The sequence below is a fragment of the Mus pahari genome, chromosome 17, assembly GCF_900095145.1.
Source record: "Mus pahari chromosome 17, PAHARI_EIJ_v1.1, whole genome shotgun sequence".
Taxonomy (NCBI): domain Eukaryota; kingdom Metazoa; phylum Chordata; class Mammalia; order Rodentia; family Muridae; genus Mus; species Mus pahari.
The window spans coordinates 44,226,284-44,243,596 of record NC_034606.1 but is presented as its reverse complement, the minus strand read 5'-3'; the positions used below and the strand labels follow the sequence as shown (position 1 = coordinate 44,243,596).

Sequence of the window (17,313 nt, the reverse complement as noted above, 5' to 3'; positions counted from 1 at the left end):
AGACAGCAAAAGTGTACTCACATACATAAAATAAATCTATCTTTAGGGGCTGGAGAGATGGCTCAGCGGTTAGGAACACTGACTGTTCTTCCAAAGGTCCTCAGTTCAATTCCCAGCAACCACATGGTGGCTCACAAGCATCATATGACCTCTTCTGTCTGGTGTGTCTGAATAAGGCTACAATGTACTTATATTCATTATATATATATTCAATATATTATATTCAATATAATATAATATAATAATATATATCAATTATATTATATTCAATATATATATATATATATATATATATATATATATATATATATATATATTCAGCAGCATAAGGAAGGAAGGGCAGACATCAGGGGAGGCATGGCTGCAGAGCATGAGGAGGAGGAGGAGCAGGACAGCATGTTCCTGAGCAGGAGGCTGACAGTGATGACAGGGTGCTTGGCTGGTTTTCTGCCTTTTCTCTTTTGTCTGTGTGTGATGTAATGCATGAGTGTGTGTGCACACATGTGCACAGAGGTCAGGGGAGGCTGTCGGTGCCCTGCTTTATCCCTTTCCACCATAATCTTTAGAGACAGGGTTTTTTCCTTATTCTGGAGCAAAGCTGGCAAACTCCAGTCATCTTTCTGTCTCCATCCATGTCCCCATAGAGCTATGGTTATGGTGAGTCAGCTGGTGATTCAGACCCAGGGCCTCATGCTTGTACAGGCATTGCTCTTACCCACGGAACCATCTCCCTAGCCTCACTTCTGCCTTTTTATACAGTCCTGGACTGTATGGGATGGTGTGGCAATTTTAATGAGAATAGTTCCCATAGCCTCATATATTGGAATGTTTGGTTCCTAGTTAGTGGAACTATTTAGGAAGGATTTGGAGGTGTGGCCTTGTTGGAGGAAGTGTGTCATTGAGGGTCAGCTTTGAGGTTTCAAAAGGCCATGCCAGGCCCAAAGGTTTTCTCTGTCTCCTGCTTGTGGATCAGATGTAAGCGCTTAGCTATTGTTCTAGTGCTGTGATAATCATGTAAAAAAATCCTCCGAAATGGCAAGCCCCCAATTAAATGCTTTCTTCTGTCAGTTGCCTAGGTCATGGTGTCTCTTCAGTGGTAGAATGACTAAGAGAGATGGTGTCACCTGCATTTGAGGCATGTCTTCTCCATACCACTCACAGATGGGCCCAGATGTATGTCGACCAGGTATTTGTGTGTTCGCAATGAGAACCAACCATCAGAGACAACAGCCAAAACCCCACTCAGCATGGGAGAGGGGAGCGTTTAACGCCGGTGAGAAGGAATGAACTAGTAACCTAGTTCCCAGGGCTTGCATTTATTTTCACACACTAAGGTAAGTTTCAGAGAGATAAAAAGGAGAGGAACAGACTGCAGATGGTAAGTCAAAGGTGGATCGCTTGCCTAGCCATCAGAAGTCCTTAGGCTCAATCCCGGTTCCTCATCCTCCCCTCCTCCCAAGAAGGAAGCACATGGTAGATCTTAGAGAGGGCTTAGGGGCAAAGAATTGGCCTTTAGTCTCAACACCTGGGAGGAAAGGCAGGCAGATCTCTGTGAATTCAAGGCTACCTAGGGCTATACGGTGAGACCTTGTCTAAAAATAAAAACCCTAACAAACAAACCAAAAACAAACAAACAAACAACAACAACAACAAAAAAAAACCACTATTGCTACCCAGGAGCCTCTGGTCTCTGAACCTAGCCACATGATGACACAGCCGCTCAGAGGCCCATGGTTTGTCCATCTTAGAGCCAAGGGTAGATTTGTGTGTCATGTTCCTAGGTATAGGAATAGGTACCTGTCTGGCACAGCCACATATCAACTGTGACTTCCTGGGAGACCTTGGATGAAATGTCACCTGTGTATGGCTGGACATCAGCCTGTGTAACAGGGAAGGACACTCTACCCGTGAGACAGCAGGCCGACTTCTAGGACCGACTTCCAGATGTGATACTCCAGGCTCCAGTACGAACACTGATCTGGAAAGGGACTGACTGTTGTTCAGATGACGTTTCAGCCCAGCTGGCTGATACAAAACACACAGCGGCTTCTAAAGATGCCATGGGAAGCCATGTGGGAGGCTAGGGTTGGAGGACTGCAAATTCAGTCAGCCTAAGCTGTATCCTGAGACTCAGACTACTTAAAGTGCTGGGTACTGAAGCCCGAGGGCCTGTGTTCACGCCTCCTAACTTAACAACCAAAAGCCAGTGCCCATAACACCAACACTGATGTGGGCGGAGACAGGGAGAGTCCCTAGAACTCATAGGTCAGCCAGTTTACCCAAAGTCAGGGAGTAAAATAAGACTGGGGCGTGTGTGGTGGCGCACACCTTTAATCCCAGAACTCAGGAGGCAGGGGTAGGAGGAATTCTACAAGTTCTAGAACAGTTAGAACTATGTAGACACTGCATCTCAGATGATGGATGGATGGATAGATACTGCATCTCAGATAGATAGATAGATGGATGGATGGATGGATGGATGGATGGACGGACAGACAGACAGACAGGCAGGCAGAGATGGCAGAGACAGGGAGATGACTCTGGATAAAAGCATTTGCTACCCAGCCTGGTGACCCGAGTTCAATCCCTGAGCCCCACACAGTGGAAGTCGAGAAGTTACTCTCTTGAATTGTCCTGATTTCCACACCTCTGCTGTAGCATGCACACCCACTCTGCACACAAAGTGAATGAATAAATACAACAAACAGCAAACAACACAGAGAGTGGCCAAGGAAGATATTCAGTATCAACCCCTGGCCTTGCACCCATGTGAATGAGCACCCTCCAATACATACAAACCCACATGGGCTCAGCACACACACACACACACACACACACACACACCATTTTAACTTTTTTCTGTCAGCACAGCACTGCTTCCGGTTACACATGACTGGGAGGGAAGCTTACTTAGTTGTCATTACTATCACTGCAGTGCTGAAATTCACCCTGGACCTCGCCCTACTCAGGCACAATACTACTAAGACACACTGCCAACACCTGGGCTCTGATTGGAAAATAAAGCCAGCCCCAAACAAGGAAGCACAAATCTGTCCACTCAGCAACCCAGGGCCTCAGGCAAATCACCGGGAAGACGGGTAACTCAGGAGCAAACACAGCTTTATAAAAAAAAAAAAAGAAAGAGATGGGGGGGGGGTTCAGAGAGAGAAACAGAGAGATAGACAGAGATTCAGAGAGACAGAAACACACACAGAGACACAGAGATTCTAAGAGAGAGAGAACCACACATAGACGGAGAGACTGATAGATTCAGAGAGAGACAGAGAAACACGGAGACAGAGAAAGGGGGGGGGGCAAAGGGAGAGGAGAGAGCAGGCTGTGTGCACACAACCCCCTATGGGCTAGACAGACTGGGGCCAGACCGCCTATGGCCTAATCTATACTGTACTTTCTAAGGGGCCCTGACCCTCAGATTCCAGCTCTTAGCCTAGGATTCCCCAAGTTCCATAGCTTCTTCTGGTGTGATCCTCAGTTCTTTCCACCCGAGCTGTCTCCCCCCCCCACACACACACACACTCTAAGCTCCCTGGGAGTCAGCCTGGCAAAGCAATAAACAATTGGAGCCTTGTAGAGCCTGGGGCAGGGCAGGGCAGGGCCAGCAAGCAGGCACGGGGGATGCCCGGGGAGCAGGATGGCAGCTTCCTCCCTCTTCTCCATCCTCCTGGGCTACAAAGAATCTACTGAAAGAGACCCAACAGGCCAACGCACTAATTTAACAAGCTCCCCCGACATCCTGAACAGAGCAAAGAAGAAATTTGCTCAGCAGCACAGGGTGCTCATAACGGGAGCCCAACCCCCTCTCCCATGCAGCAGGACCCGCTGCGGAGGCTGCAGGTTGTTCTGAGATGCCCACTGCTGTTCTCCCAAACTGTTTCTGGTCTCTGAGATCTGTCCCCAGATGCCACCTCTCCCGGAAGCTCTCTCTGACAGTCCCAGACTAAAGCTAGGCCTTCAGGTCGTCTCAAAGAACTTACCCTTGGAATGAGAAGGGCCCCAAAGGGGATGTTCATGCTGAGGTCAGACAGGAATGTCCACACGCCTACCCTGACAGGACTGACAGCCTGGGGTATGGAAGACAGATCTGTAAGCAGTCACCGACAACTGTCACACAAAGATGATGAAGAATAGGATGAGAAAATGGGTGAAGAACTTGAGGGTCCTTTCACTTCTGCAGGAGGCTAAAAATCAGCCCTAAAGGTGCATTTCAGTGGTCGCCCACACTGGGTTGTTTTTTTGTTTTGTTTTGTACACGATAGTTTGCCCATTGGACAGAGATGCTAAATAATACAAGCAGCTAAACTTTATAGGGCATCAACTTTATAATGTAATCCTGACACTGTGCTTATGTCTGTCACTAACATGCATTACTGCACTTCATAACGACTTCGGGGTCAGAGACCAGTTATCAGACACACCCCTGGGGAGTTAGTGGAAGTTTTCAGAGGTGTAGCCATTGGGGAGGGGCCCATGTTCTGGGTCGGAACCCTGTACAATAGCTAGTGTAAATAACCCTACTCAAACTCACAGGGTTACAGATACATACACAGAAGGGGACAGGAGGGAGCTGGGAAGGTGACCAGGAGTTGGATGGGGGACAAGGCAGAGTGATGAGGGTGAACGTGATCAGAATGCTGCACATACAACCACGATAACATCATCATGAAATGCACTGAAGCTGGGTGGCGGTGGTGGCACATGCGCCTTTAACCCCAGCATTTGGGAGGCAAGAGGCAAAAGATCTGTGAGCTTGAGGGCTAGCTTGGTCTACAGAGAGTTTTAGGATAGCCAGGGCTACCCAGAGAAACTCTGTCTCAAAAAAAAAAAAAAAGTATCCCTAGTAAGCCACAGCAGACACTGTATCCAAGTACCTACTGCAGAGCTGCAGAGCTGGTTGGCACCATTCAGATTTTGCTTCCAGCGGCTGCTGAACAAGAGCCACCCTGGGGTGCTACATTCACACAGAGGCCCTGCCTTAAGATGTCAAAGGTCAAGCCTGGATAGGCATCCCCTAAGCTCCAACCGAGGCCTTCTGGTAGCTTCTCTTCCTCACTTCCAGCACTAATATCTGCTAATAGCACTATTTGCCCTTTGGGCCACTAGGGCCCTAGGAGACAGACTTGTGTGTGCAGTCCATTAGGACAACGTTTACCTGGAGGAGAATGAGTCGAAGGGCTTGACTTGAGCATTGTCTGCACCACAGGTTTCCTCATTCTGCTCCAGATGGACAGGGGAGCCCTCTCCCTCTCCACCCAACCTGGCCCCTCTGTAAGTCAAAGTCGGGCAGAACGGAAACAGTTCCCGAGCCTTCCTGACACAGGAAGGTGGCCTCGCTGAGGACTAGGTGACAAGGAAAGGGCTGTCACACACAGGAAAGGCTTTGTTTGCTTCCCAACGACCTGACTCTGCGCAGCATGGAGCCAGTAGCTCTTCCTGTCACAAACAAAAAGTGACACTTTTCTGTCCAAGATCCAAGAATTAGGATGAGTTTCAGCCCCAGGTTACCCAGGACACCAGTTAACTGGCAGGCTATGAAGGAGACACAAAGTTATGTCACCTTCCCTGGTGGCAGGAGCTAAGAGGAAGGCCAAGGGTTGGGGAGCAAGAGGTTCAACTGTCAGCCTGGGGTAGAGAGAGCAGAGCTCTGCAAAGTCAATGCACAAGTCTCGTTTGAAGGGGCTGTTATCAGGATGGGGACCCTGGAGGTTCCCTGAGTCCCCAGCTCTGATCAGAGGAGGAAGCCACCTCTCAGGATTCACCACCTCCAGTTGTGGAGGTTGAGGTGGTGGATTCAGGAGGGAAGAACCTGGCCAGAGGTAGGGCAGAGCCAGAAATGAACAAAAGCCCAGCCTCACAAGCGGCTGAGAGGAATGGAGAGCCTGCTGGGAGAAACTACTGGGTTCCCATCCCCACCTCCTTCTGCAAAACCTCAGGAAATTGCTGGTCAGGCTTTGGGTCTTGACATGGGCAGATCCTCGGTCCCCATCTCAGCTGCTTCCTGGAACCTCTCCTAGTCCCGGAAAGCCAGCTCTGACCTATCAGCAGCACAGGCTGGGTGGAAATGAGCAGCCACTAACACTGATCAGGCAGGCAGGCAGGCTTGGTTTCCGAGTACATCCCACTATTCAGGGCTTTATGGCTCTCCATCTATGGCTCTTCACCATCATCTATGCACACACAGCATCACTTAGACTGATAAGGATGTGTTAACTCCTATTTTAGGTTCACAGTACAGTGTGGAAGAGGCAAAGAGCGAGGAAAGAAAAATGGAGAGGAGGCCTTCAAAGGTTGCTGAGGAGTCTCTAGTGAGCTAAGGAGGCAGCTCTAGCTGCCTGGGTGTATATGGGGTGTGAGGAACTCTGAATCCTAACCCCAGCTCCTTCTTTGCATTTTGTTACCCTCTCAGCACGCTCACACATGCTCTTTCCCCCACTTTCCCTCTGGCTATCCTTGCCTTGTCACCTCATCAGACCCACCATCACCTCACTGTGAGTCGGGGAAACTGGGCCTCTCCCCCCCTGCAGTCCTTAGAGTTAAATCCTGTCCCCTGCAACACCTGAATTCCCTGAGTTTCTCAGTCCCTGCTGCTGGGCTTGCTCCAGCGAGTGCCCAGCCTCTTGGTGAACCGGCCTCTGCACTGGCTGTTGCTTGACTGCAGGAAGTGGAACCCAGAGGCTCCCAGAGGCTCCTCATGTGCTACGCTCTCGCCCTGGTCCTCCATTTGGTCCTTGGAGAAACAGACTGGGAAAAGCCCTTAGGTGGTGTTTGGAGGGCTGGGGACCCTGCTCTACCATGACATTGGCGGACTGTTGCACACATGACCTTTCTGCCTAGTCTGTGACCACCGTCAAGTTCACAAGATGCTAATAATGGCTTTCATTCCCTAATTACACAGTGAGGGCCCTTCTAAGGACTTTATGTGATTGGCTCATCAGCACAATTGTGAGGCAGGCGGTGCCGTTCCCATTTTATAGATGAGACACTATAGCAGTGAACAGTAACTTGGGCTGTAATCACACAGCTAATGAGTGACAGGCAGGGCTTAAACTTGGCCACCACCACACTCTGCTATGCTGCCTTCTCTTACTGATTTGGAACCTTCTGGTAACCAGCTCCACCCAGAACTCTCACATTCCCTGATAACAAAGCACTCACTCTGGCCATGTATGGAAGGCTTCTGAGCCAGCTTGCTCTGCTCCGGGCAAGGCAGAACCAAGCCCCTGCATGTTGGGTGCAGCTGCTCAGCTCTGCATTCCTCACTGTGCCAGGCAGAGTTCAGCTGTGCCTGCCCCACACCAGGACTGCTGGCTGCCAAGCACAGACGGCCACTGGGCTGAGGGATAATGACCTGGAGCCAGACACACAAACGCACACACACACTGTGTATGTGTGACCCTGGGTAAGGCAAGCAGAGGGCCAGGGAGCCATGCCAGTCAGCCTACTGCTGATCTGGAAAAAACCCTCAACTGTTATTTTTATTTATGTATGTGTAAGAGGCTTTCAGTGCCTGCCGGTGGCCAGGACTCCCCTGGAATTGGACTTATAGGGAGTTCTGAGCCACAAGATGTGGGTGTTGGGAAATGAACCTAGATTCTCTGTAAGAATTGTAAGATTGAGTCATCTCTCCAGGTCCCTGATCCAGCATGAGAAAGGAAAGAGAAAACTTGCAACTCCAGTGTTAGCCCAGGGACTGTGTTTATTTTTGTTGCTTGCAAGACAGGGTTTCTAGCTGTCAGGCTGACCCAAGGGACTGTGTGAAAAGTACTTGCCACTTGCCTGGAAACTTCAATCCCAGCACCCATATGGTAGGATTCCCAGAAACCATCCTACGCAGGTGCTTCCCTAACAGGTATAATTTAAAACAATCTAAAACCTTAAAATTCAGAGATCTACCTGCCTCTGCCTCTCAGGTGTTGGGACTAAAGGTGTGCACCACCACTGCCTGGCAACTTTAAAAACATTTTGAAAAATTTGGGGGGGGGGGGGTAGGGTGGGGAGAAGCTCCCAAGTGATATAACGCCACAAGGACCGGCCCTACAAAATGATTTTTAAAACCAATTGAGGAAAAGATTAGCCCAGGGGAAGTCACCTTTGCCCAGTGCCAGGGCTGCTGGAAGAACAGCAGGAGATGCTAAGGAGTTAGAGCACAGCCCCTCCTCCAGTCAGGAACTAGCACTGGACAGGAAGATGGGGAGTCCAGAGCCTGGCAGATCCTCACTCCAGTCTGACGCTACTTAGAGGTCACAGATGAAAAGGCTGGAGAATTCCCAAGGTTTTCACAAGCGCTTTGATATTTTCCCTGTTAAGGAAGAGGGTGCCCTTGGCCTTTATCCTTTGGGAAGTGGGGCCGAGTCCCAGGACAAGAGTCTTTAACACCGGGCTGACCTGGGTTCATCTTTGAACTCCATCCTTTAGCTCTGGAACTGGCAAAGAGCTGTTACCTCTCTGGTGGGGTCCATCCTCACTCAGGCTGCGCCCCCTTACCACCACCGACAGACCTCAGTCTCTGGCCTCCCAATCGACACATCATCAACTGGCTGCCTTCTGTGTTCCCTTAGAATTATGTGCTCTGGCTTCGGTGCCTGTTTCCTCTGCAGATCAACACTTCCCCAGGTATCTGTAATATCTGCCTTCAGTAGTCTACTCAAAGGGACCCCTATCACTGTGTCCCCTCATCTTGTCACAAACGCAAGTCTTGAACTGTCACTGACCTGCCACTTTGAGCCTCCCAAGAGTGTGGATTATAGACATACCTGGGTCAAAACTACCCATGTGCCGGGCGTGGTGGCGCACGCCTTTGATCCCAGCACTCGGGAGGCAGAGGCAGGCGGATTTCTGAGTTCGAGGCCAGCCTGGTCTACAAAGTGAGTTCCAGGATAGCCAGGGCTATATAGAGAAACCCTGCCTCGAAAAACCAAAAAAAAAAAAAAACTACCCATGTGGCACTGTCTGTAATTCCCCATAGATTTTATCATCGTCCATGGTAAGCATGATTTATCACCCTGTCAAAATTTAAGCTCCACAGATAGGATCTGGTTTCTCCATATGTGGACTTCCTTGCCTAGTGGTACCTGTCAGTTCCCTCTTAGAGCAGAAGTCACACTATTCTGAAAGCCAAAACCCGAAATCAAGATGGAGGTCAGCTCTCCAGGAGAGAAAGCCTCTGTAGCGCTCGGCTGGGGAACTCTTGTGCCTCTTGCAAGATCCCTGTCACTGGATCAGAGTCCATCTGGAGAACCAAGATTCTAACTCCTGTCCACATGGACCTCCTTCCACATAAGGCTACATTAATAGCTTGCAGGAATTAGGCAAATCAGTGGGAGAGAGAGGTGCGTATGAATTCCAAATGTGGGGGAGGCTAAACAAGTGGGCATCCTCTGTTGCCAGGCAACCAATGGGTATAAACAGCATCCCGCCCGATCCCACCCTTGGCCCAGAGAGCACAAGTTGTCCCGCAGTCACCTTCTGCACTAGGCACCAAGCTCAGGCACCGGATTACGGGCAAGGCACCAAGGTAACACGCACACCATTAACACCCAGGAAGGGAACGTCACCGCAACCATCAGGAGTTACTAAGAGCATGACGTCAGACCAGTCTGGTGGGATACTTTGCTAGCTAGGTCAGCCCGAGCCACTTCAGGACCCCCGTCTCAAAAAGTCAGAAAGGGTCTGGAGAGATGGCTCAGCGGGGAAGAGGGATCTGATGACCCTTTCTGGCTTCTGCAGGCGCCGTACACATGGTACACAGACATACATGCAAACACCCATACTCATAAAATAAAGCTTCTCGCAAAAAAAAAAAAAAAAAAAAAAAAAAAAAAAAAAAAAAAAAAAAAAAAAAAAAAAAAAAAAAAAAAAAAAAAAAAATCTACAATGGGAAATCTCTAATCCTAGCAGGAAAACTGTGACAGTAGGATTGTGTGAGCATGCTGGGGTACACAGCCCTGTCTCAAACACCGCCTCCACCACATACAGAGGACTGTACAACAGATCTGCAGAGGAGGCCCAATGCTGTCTGCCAGCAGGCACTAATCTGGACAGAAGAACTAATAAAATTAGTTCAGAATACACTTTCTAAACAAAAAAATATGAAGCTGCACAAAACCTGAGCTGTAACGGTTACTCGTGTCCGAGCGCTTTCTGCCCAATTGCTGACAGTAAGAGATGCCCCATAGTTCCTTCCAAGGGCACAGCACCCACCACTAACATGCGACGCAAATTCTGGCAGATCATTTAAATCTCATGGGGTTCACATGGGCACCGGACAGACAGAAGACATGTGAGCCGTTCTATAAAGCACGCAGTATGTTATGAACACAGGGATAAAAGAATTCAGCTTCTATACTGTCTGATGCACCAGGAAATCAGGATACACAGGAAACAATGAACTGTTGCCAGAGCCACAGATCTGCCCGTAATAATGAGACCACAAACCCAGCTCCAACAAAGATCCTTTACTGAGAGTGCCTTAAGACATCCAGTCCTTGATGTGAACAAGTTTCAATTCAGCTGACAGCTGACTTAGGCAAGGTGACAAGAATACCTCCCATCTATAAGATCAAAACAGGTTCTTGACTCGTGGATGAGTATCTTCAGGGCCTCTGTCCCATCTTCTTCAGGGTTCGATTAAGCTACATGGAAAAGTAAAGCTAAATTAGATGTGGAATATTTGGGACCTATCCCATCAGTGTGCATGATCAAGAAGCCAGACTCCCAGCACCCCCTCCTTGACTGAAGGGCCACATAAAGCCTTAGACCCTGCCAGGCATGGTGGCGCACGCCTTTAATCCCAGTACTCGGAGGCAGAGGCAGGTGGATTTCTGAGTTCGAGGCCAGCCCGGTCTACAAAGCAAGTTCCAGGACAGCCAGAGCTACACAGAGAAACCCTGTCTCAAAAAAAAAAAAAAAAAAAAAAAAAGGAAACCTTAGACCCCAAAACAGCCAGAGGTCTTTTTCCTTGCCTTTGCTTGGCAAACCCACAGCCTAGACCACCTTGCGGGACGGGGTTAGTGTGGCTAGATTAGTTGGGTTTTTGCTGCCTGGCAGCTAGAGGGTTAAAAACAATGCCCAACTGTTAAAATCCTGAAGGAGAATGGCCTCTGTCAGAGGACTCCAGGACAAGGTGGCTCAGAGGTGGACAAGAGAGAGCCTCACGATTTTGCGTTCTTTGGCCTGACAGACAAGGCAATTCTTAGAACAAGATACAGGAGCACCAGGCCTGTCAAACCCAGCTTCCAGTCCTCCAGCCTCCAGACACTGGCCAGACCTGTCTGAGCAGAACAAACCAAGTGGGGAAGGAGGGGCGCAGCAGCAAATCCACCCTTATTAGGAAATACCAGGAAGGGCAAGGAGAGCGGCACCCCTCGAAGGGCCACCCACAGACCAAGATCTTGGAAGGAGATACCCCAGAAAGGGCTGACACAGCAGTTCCTGGGCCCAATCCGCTCCCCAAGCTGCCAGCCAGGCGAGCTTAGAAAGTTTCTTACAAATGAAGACGAGGAAAAATGTAAAGTGTACCATCTCTATCTTCAGGCTTATTAGCCAGCTCTCAGACGTCTTACCTCTTCAAACTTGTGGATCTGTCGGATAAAGAAATCCCCATAGCGTCTGGCAACTTTGGTGTCTGCAATATGGATCATGTCCTATGGGAAAAAGCAGTCAGAAGTGATGATGTGAGGGCAGGGACGGAGGAGAGGGCCACCTAGCGTGGAGCCACTTAACTGCAAAGCACAATTGTGTCAAGTGTAATTAACATCTACAGGGTTACCCCCAGCACTGGGGCAGGGGTAAGGGCTCTACTACTTAGCTTTATCTCTAGCCCTCTTTACTTTTTATTATGAGAGGGTCTAACCTGCCCAGACTAGCCTTGAACTTTAGATGCAGAGCTTGGACTATCAAACTCAGATCCTATTCTAATTTTCAAAAGCAAAGTTAGAGGTAAGTGGAGCAGTAGCAGTCAGTGAGAAAGAAGAGCATAAGTGCTGGCGCGCGCGCGCACACACACACACACACACACACACACACACACACACACACACACGGAACCCTAACACTCGAGGCGGATGGGAGAGGACCACCCTGATTCAGCACTCCCCCACTCAGGCATAATCGGCACAGGGCCTGTCAACCATGAACGTGGTATTGATTGAATCTGAGTACATCACCCCAGCAAAACCTGACTTGTGGGCTATGGAGATAGCTTCAGATGGTGACCATCTGTAATCCAGCATTTCTAGTGGGATGGGAAGTAGGGACACAAGAGTCCAGGAGAGCAGACACAAGACAGGCCCTGTCTCATCCCCATGGAAGGTGAGAATCAACTCCCAAAAGTTGTCTCTGACCTCCACATGCACCCAGCACACAGATCACACACACAAATAACAAAACATAAAAATAAGATCCGACTTGTAATGACCACACTGGGAGAAGCGTTTTATTAAACTGATGCCAAGGGATTAAGCTACTGAGTCACCCAGAGAGGACAGAGTGGGTAGAGCAAGTCAATGATACTCTCTGAGCACATATGTCACACACTGAGAGTGAATCCAGAAGGAAGCAAGGAGTTAGCTAGACAGTGTAGAGGAGGGTGCGTGTGTACATGTGCGTGTGCTCTTGTGCATGCGCACGCGTGTCCATGTCTGAGTGGATGTGTACAACTTTGCACAGAGGCCAGGGGCTGACAGAATGTCTCTATTACTCTCTGCCTCACCGCCTCCCTTTAAGATAGATCCTAAATGCTGAGTATGTCTGGGTAAGCGCTTCTGAGTGCTGGTGCCATGGAGGCTCGAGGCATTGATCCCAGAGCCTGCTGTGAGCTCTAGTCCTCCGGAAGAACAGCAAGTTTTTTCTCTCTTTTTTTTTTCAAAACAGGGTTTCTCTATGTAGCCCTGGCCTGGAACTTGCTCTGTAGACCAGACTGACCTCAAACTCAGAGATGCACCCACCAAGTGCTGGGATTAAAGGCATGTGCCATCACACTTGGCTCCAAGTAAGGTCTTAAAACCAAATTACTGGACAGCAAGATGGCTCAGTGATTAAAGACACCTGCCACACAAGCCTGACGATGACTCCAACCCCCCACCATATGGCATATATATGTATGTTTGCCCATATACACACACACTAATAATAATAATAATTTAAAAAACAGATAAGCCGAGCAGATTCATTTATTCTACAATTACACACATACCCAAGAGAGATCTCTTAGGCATGTGCTCCAAGCCTAAAGCCATTCTTTTTAAGAGTCAGAGAGAGCTGGGACAGAGGGTATTAGCACTTTCTGCGCAAGTCTGATGGATGACTTGGATCCCACAGTGAATGAGAACAGAGTCCTACAAAATGCCCTCTGACCCCCACGTGCACATGCTTCTCCACACACATAAGTAAAATACACCACGGGCATAGCAAGTGAAGTAACTGCTGGGGGAAAGAAACTGCAATACTCGACATGCAATAGAAAAGTAACCAAAACAATGGCCACAGTGACAGAGACCTATAACCGAAACTACTTAGGATGAGGCAGGAGGATCAAAGTTCAGAAGGCATTCATCCATTGCCTGTCTGGGCCGGGAAGATGGCGGAGTGCAGAGTGCCTGCCTCTGCACAGGCTCAGCTTGGCAGCCAGCACCAACAAAACAGCAAAGTCACTTCATGTTCTCATTAAATGGGACACTAAAGCCTCCAGCTTCAACAGTGTCACAGGAAGAAAACACTATTCTTCAGCCTACTTCTTATCCCAGGGAAGCCACGGCCGGGTTAATAGTTGAGAAAGAACTCAGCATATACCCAGACATATATGCAAATGTATTACATACAGATTATTGCTAGCTAACCTACAAAAGCCTTCCGTAAAGTGTCCTTACTTAACAATCCAAAGTCGGGCTGGTGAGATGGCTCAGCGGGTAAGAGCACCCGACTGTTCTTCCGAAAGTCCTGAGTTCAAATCCCAGCAACCACATGGTGGCTCACAACCATCCACAACGAGATCTAACTTTCTCTTCTGGAGTGTCTGAAGAGAGCTACAGTGTACTTACATATAATAAATAAATAAATCTTTAAAAAAAAAAAAAAAAATCCAAAGTCAGGCACAAGCCCATGGACAAGAGAGAAGGCGAACTGCACAACAATCTCTGCAGGAGGTGAGGGCAGTTGGTGTCTCACACACCTCAGAGCAGGGCGAACTGAGTATATACAGTGAGAGTGTTGAGCATTCTCTCACAGCTAACACTAAGCTCTGTCTCAGCTTACACTTCACTTTCTAAAGGAAGCCTTGTACCATCCTATGCCTTGCTAGTAGGACGTACACTGTTGCAGTTTGAAACCACATGAACTTGGGGCACACACAGCTGAAAAGTTCCTCATAGACCTGGGTGTCCCCTTCTGCATGCACAGCATCTTGTCCCCTACTTCTGCAACTGGAGGTGTGTGCTTGTTTCCACCACCCTTCCCGTTCCCACTCCTCACACTTCTAACCTACTACCCATCTGATGCAAGGATGTCATCTGTCATTCACACCTTTGAGAGAATAAGCAGAGTGACCACGGTGACTGGCCCTGGGGTACCATACCTTATCAATATAGAAGTCCACCTCCGAGGCCGACTGGAATTCGCCATCTAGGGCAGAAATGCCACTGGTCCACACCAGGTTCTTCATCTTGTGCTTGAAGACGAGCAGTTGGATGCGGAACTCCTGCTCAGTGAGGTCCAGGAAACCGGCCAGCTTGGCCACAGGCATTGTGGTGTAGAGCTTGAGGAAGCTGCGGATGGTGGAGAGCTGGGCCTGCTGCTGCACCTCATCAGAAAACACCTTCAGCTGCTGGAGGAAGGGCTCTTTGTGGTAGTTAGGATGGACATTGTCGTAGTTCGGCACCACAGGTGACAGGAACTTGGGGCAGGCATAGCTGAAAAGTTCCTCGTAGACCTGGGGGTCCCCCTTCTGCATGCGCAGCATCTTGTCTCCGTATTTCTCCCGCAGCTGGAGGTGTATGCTCTCATCGATCCGCATCGGGTACATGGTGAGAGCAATGGCCAGCAGAGCGTGCATCTGCTCGTTCTGTTTGTTAATCTGGGAGAAGGCAAACACACACTCCCTGAATCCCACCTCGGACCGGCTGGCCCCCACCGGCACACAGCACCGTGTCTCGGGTTGCCTCACACACACCAACCACTGTATTCTCCTAGACAGTCTGCAGCACCAACCCCCAAGCTCCCACCCCATGCCAAGTCTTCTTGGGTTGATTCTTTTTTTTTTTTTTTTTTTTTTAAAAGATTTATTTATTTATTTTATGTAAGTACACTGTTGCTGTCTTCAGACACTCCAGAAGAGGGCGCCAGGTCTCGTTACGGATGGTTGTGAGCCACCATGTGGTTGCTGGGATTTGAACTCAGGACGTTCGGAAGAGCAGTTGGGTGCTCTTACCTGCTGAGCCATCTCACCAGCCCCCAGGTTGATTCTTCTCTAGAACTCTCCCCAGGACCTTCCCAGTTGGCCGTACAGTAGTACTGGAAAGCCAATTCCTAAACACTTGCTAAGATTAAGCTAGCACCCACGGCCTACACTGGTTTTCAGAACTACTGGGCCGTTGTTCTCAGGCCACCCACACTGCCTAGGAAACACCCCCTGAACACAAACGCGCGCACGCGCGCACACACACACACACCCTGGCACACATCTAGAGCCCATCCTCCCCGACTCACTGCTTCAGGTCATGCTTACTTTCAGTGCTGAGGACTGAACCCAAGACTTTGATCATGCCAATGCCAGACAAAGGCTCTACCATCAAGCTACACCCCAAACCCCTCTGAGTGGCCCGTGCTGGCTAAGCATTTCCTATCATGCCTTAGCCCAACACGTACTAAAAAGTCCTGCTGAAGGACATGTGCCATGAGAAAGGAAAAAAATCCCAGTGAAAAGCAATACCAAGGTCTCACGTGCAGAAACTAAATAAACAAATTTTATAGATGAATAGAAAAGAAGAACTGATCCAAATGACACAGGCCTTTTTGTTTGTTTGTTTTACAAGACAGGGTTTCTCTGTGTTCCCCTGACTATCCTGGAACTCACTCTGTAGACCAGGCTGTCCTTGAACTCAGAAATCCACCTGCCTCTACCTCCCAAGTGCTGGGATTAAATTTGTGCACCACCACTGCCCTGCGACACAGGCTTTTAATCTTAACCACTTTGGTGGTTAAGGCAGGGGACAAGTCCAAGGCCTGCCAGGGCAGCAAAGTTAAGTGTACGGTTAGTGGGGAACTTCAGGGACTTCTTCTAAGACCTTCTCTCAGAATAATTTGGGCAGGGCCAGGGAGTGTGGCTCAACGATCTAACAAGTCCTAAGTTTAAGTCCCCCATCGCTACAACCACCACACACCCAAGGAAGAGAAAGAACCTTTGAGTCTTGGAATCTAAAATAATGGCCAATATGGCAATATATACCCGTGGGAGCAACACTGGCATGAATTCTACAGGAGTGACCAACCACTTTCTGGCTGGATTTAAGGCCTGCTCCACAGAAGGTAATGTGTGAGTGCTAAATGAGGCAAAGAACCCACAGTAGGGAAGCCAATAAGCCCCAGCGGTGAACCAACTACTATTAGTTTGCTAAGTGGGCACAGCATCAAAAGTGGTGGCACATGCCTTTAATCCCAACACTTGGGAGGCAGAGGCAGGCAGTTTTCTGAGTTCGAGGCCAACCTGGTCTACAGAGTGAATTATACTGTTTTAAAAATGCTGGACAGGCAGGGGTGGTGTTGCCTGTAATCCCAGAACCCAAACTGCTGAAGCAGGAAGACTGCTATGAACAGGAAGACAGTAGCAGGCTATAGTCATCTTTATAAAGTTCCTAAACAACAGCCACTATAATTCCCCTAGAAGTGAGCAAGGTAGACAGAGGGAGTTCAGGGAACAGGCACGTAAAAGGTTGAAAAGCATTAATGAGCTCTACCTATAGCATGGTAGGGCACTACTTTACAGCTACAAAGAAAGACAAGACCTGGGTGGTGGTGGAGCAGCACTGGGGAGACAGGCAGGCAGATCTCTGAGTTCAAGGCCAGCCTGGTCTACAGAACAAGTTCTAGGATAGCCAGGGCTAAACACACACACACAAAAATCTGTCTCAAAAAACTAAAAACCAAACCAAAGAACTGGAAGAAGAGTTTGAAAGTTTTCAGCACAACAAATAATAGTTAAGGATGAGAAATATTGGGGCTGGTGAGATGGCTCAGTGGGTAAGAGCACCCGACTGCTCTTCCGAAGGTCCAGAGTTCAAATCCCAGCAACCACATGGTGGCTCA

At 49.0% G+C, this 17,313-nt stretch overlaps 1 protein-coding gene across 2 annotated transcripts in view; it reads right to left on the bottom strand.

Annotated features, from left to right (window-relative positions):
• Window positions 1-10,457: 10,457 nt before the first annotated feature.
• The window catches only part of Eif3l (eukaryotic translation initiation factor 3 subunit L), a 19,707-nt gene continuing 12,851 nt past the window's right edge, over window positions 10,458-17,313 (bottom strand). For both annotated transcript variants that reach the window (XM_021216163.2, XM_029548207.1), the window contains 3 exons: window positions 14,588-15,085; window positions 11,580-11,660; window positions 10,458-10,649 (listed from right to left, as the gene is read on the bottom strand). In XM_021216163.2, the coding sequence (XP_021071822.1) occupies window positions 10,611-10,649; window positions 11,580-11,660; window positions 14,588-15,085 (618 nt within the window). In that variant the 3' untranslated portion in view covers window positions 10,458-10,610. The remainder of the gene's footprint in view (window positions 10,650-11,579; window positions 11,661-14,587; window positions 15,086-17,313) is intronic.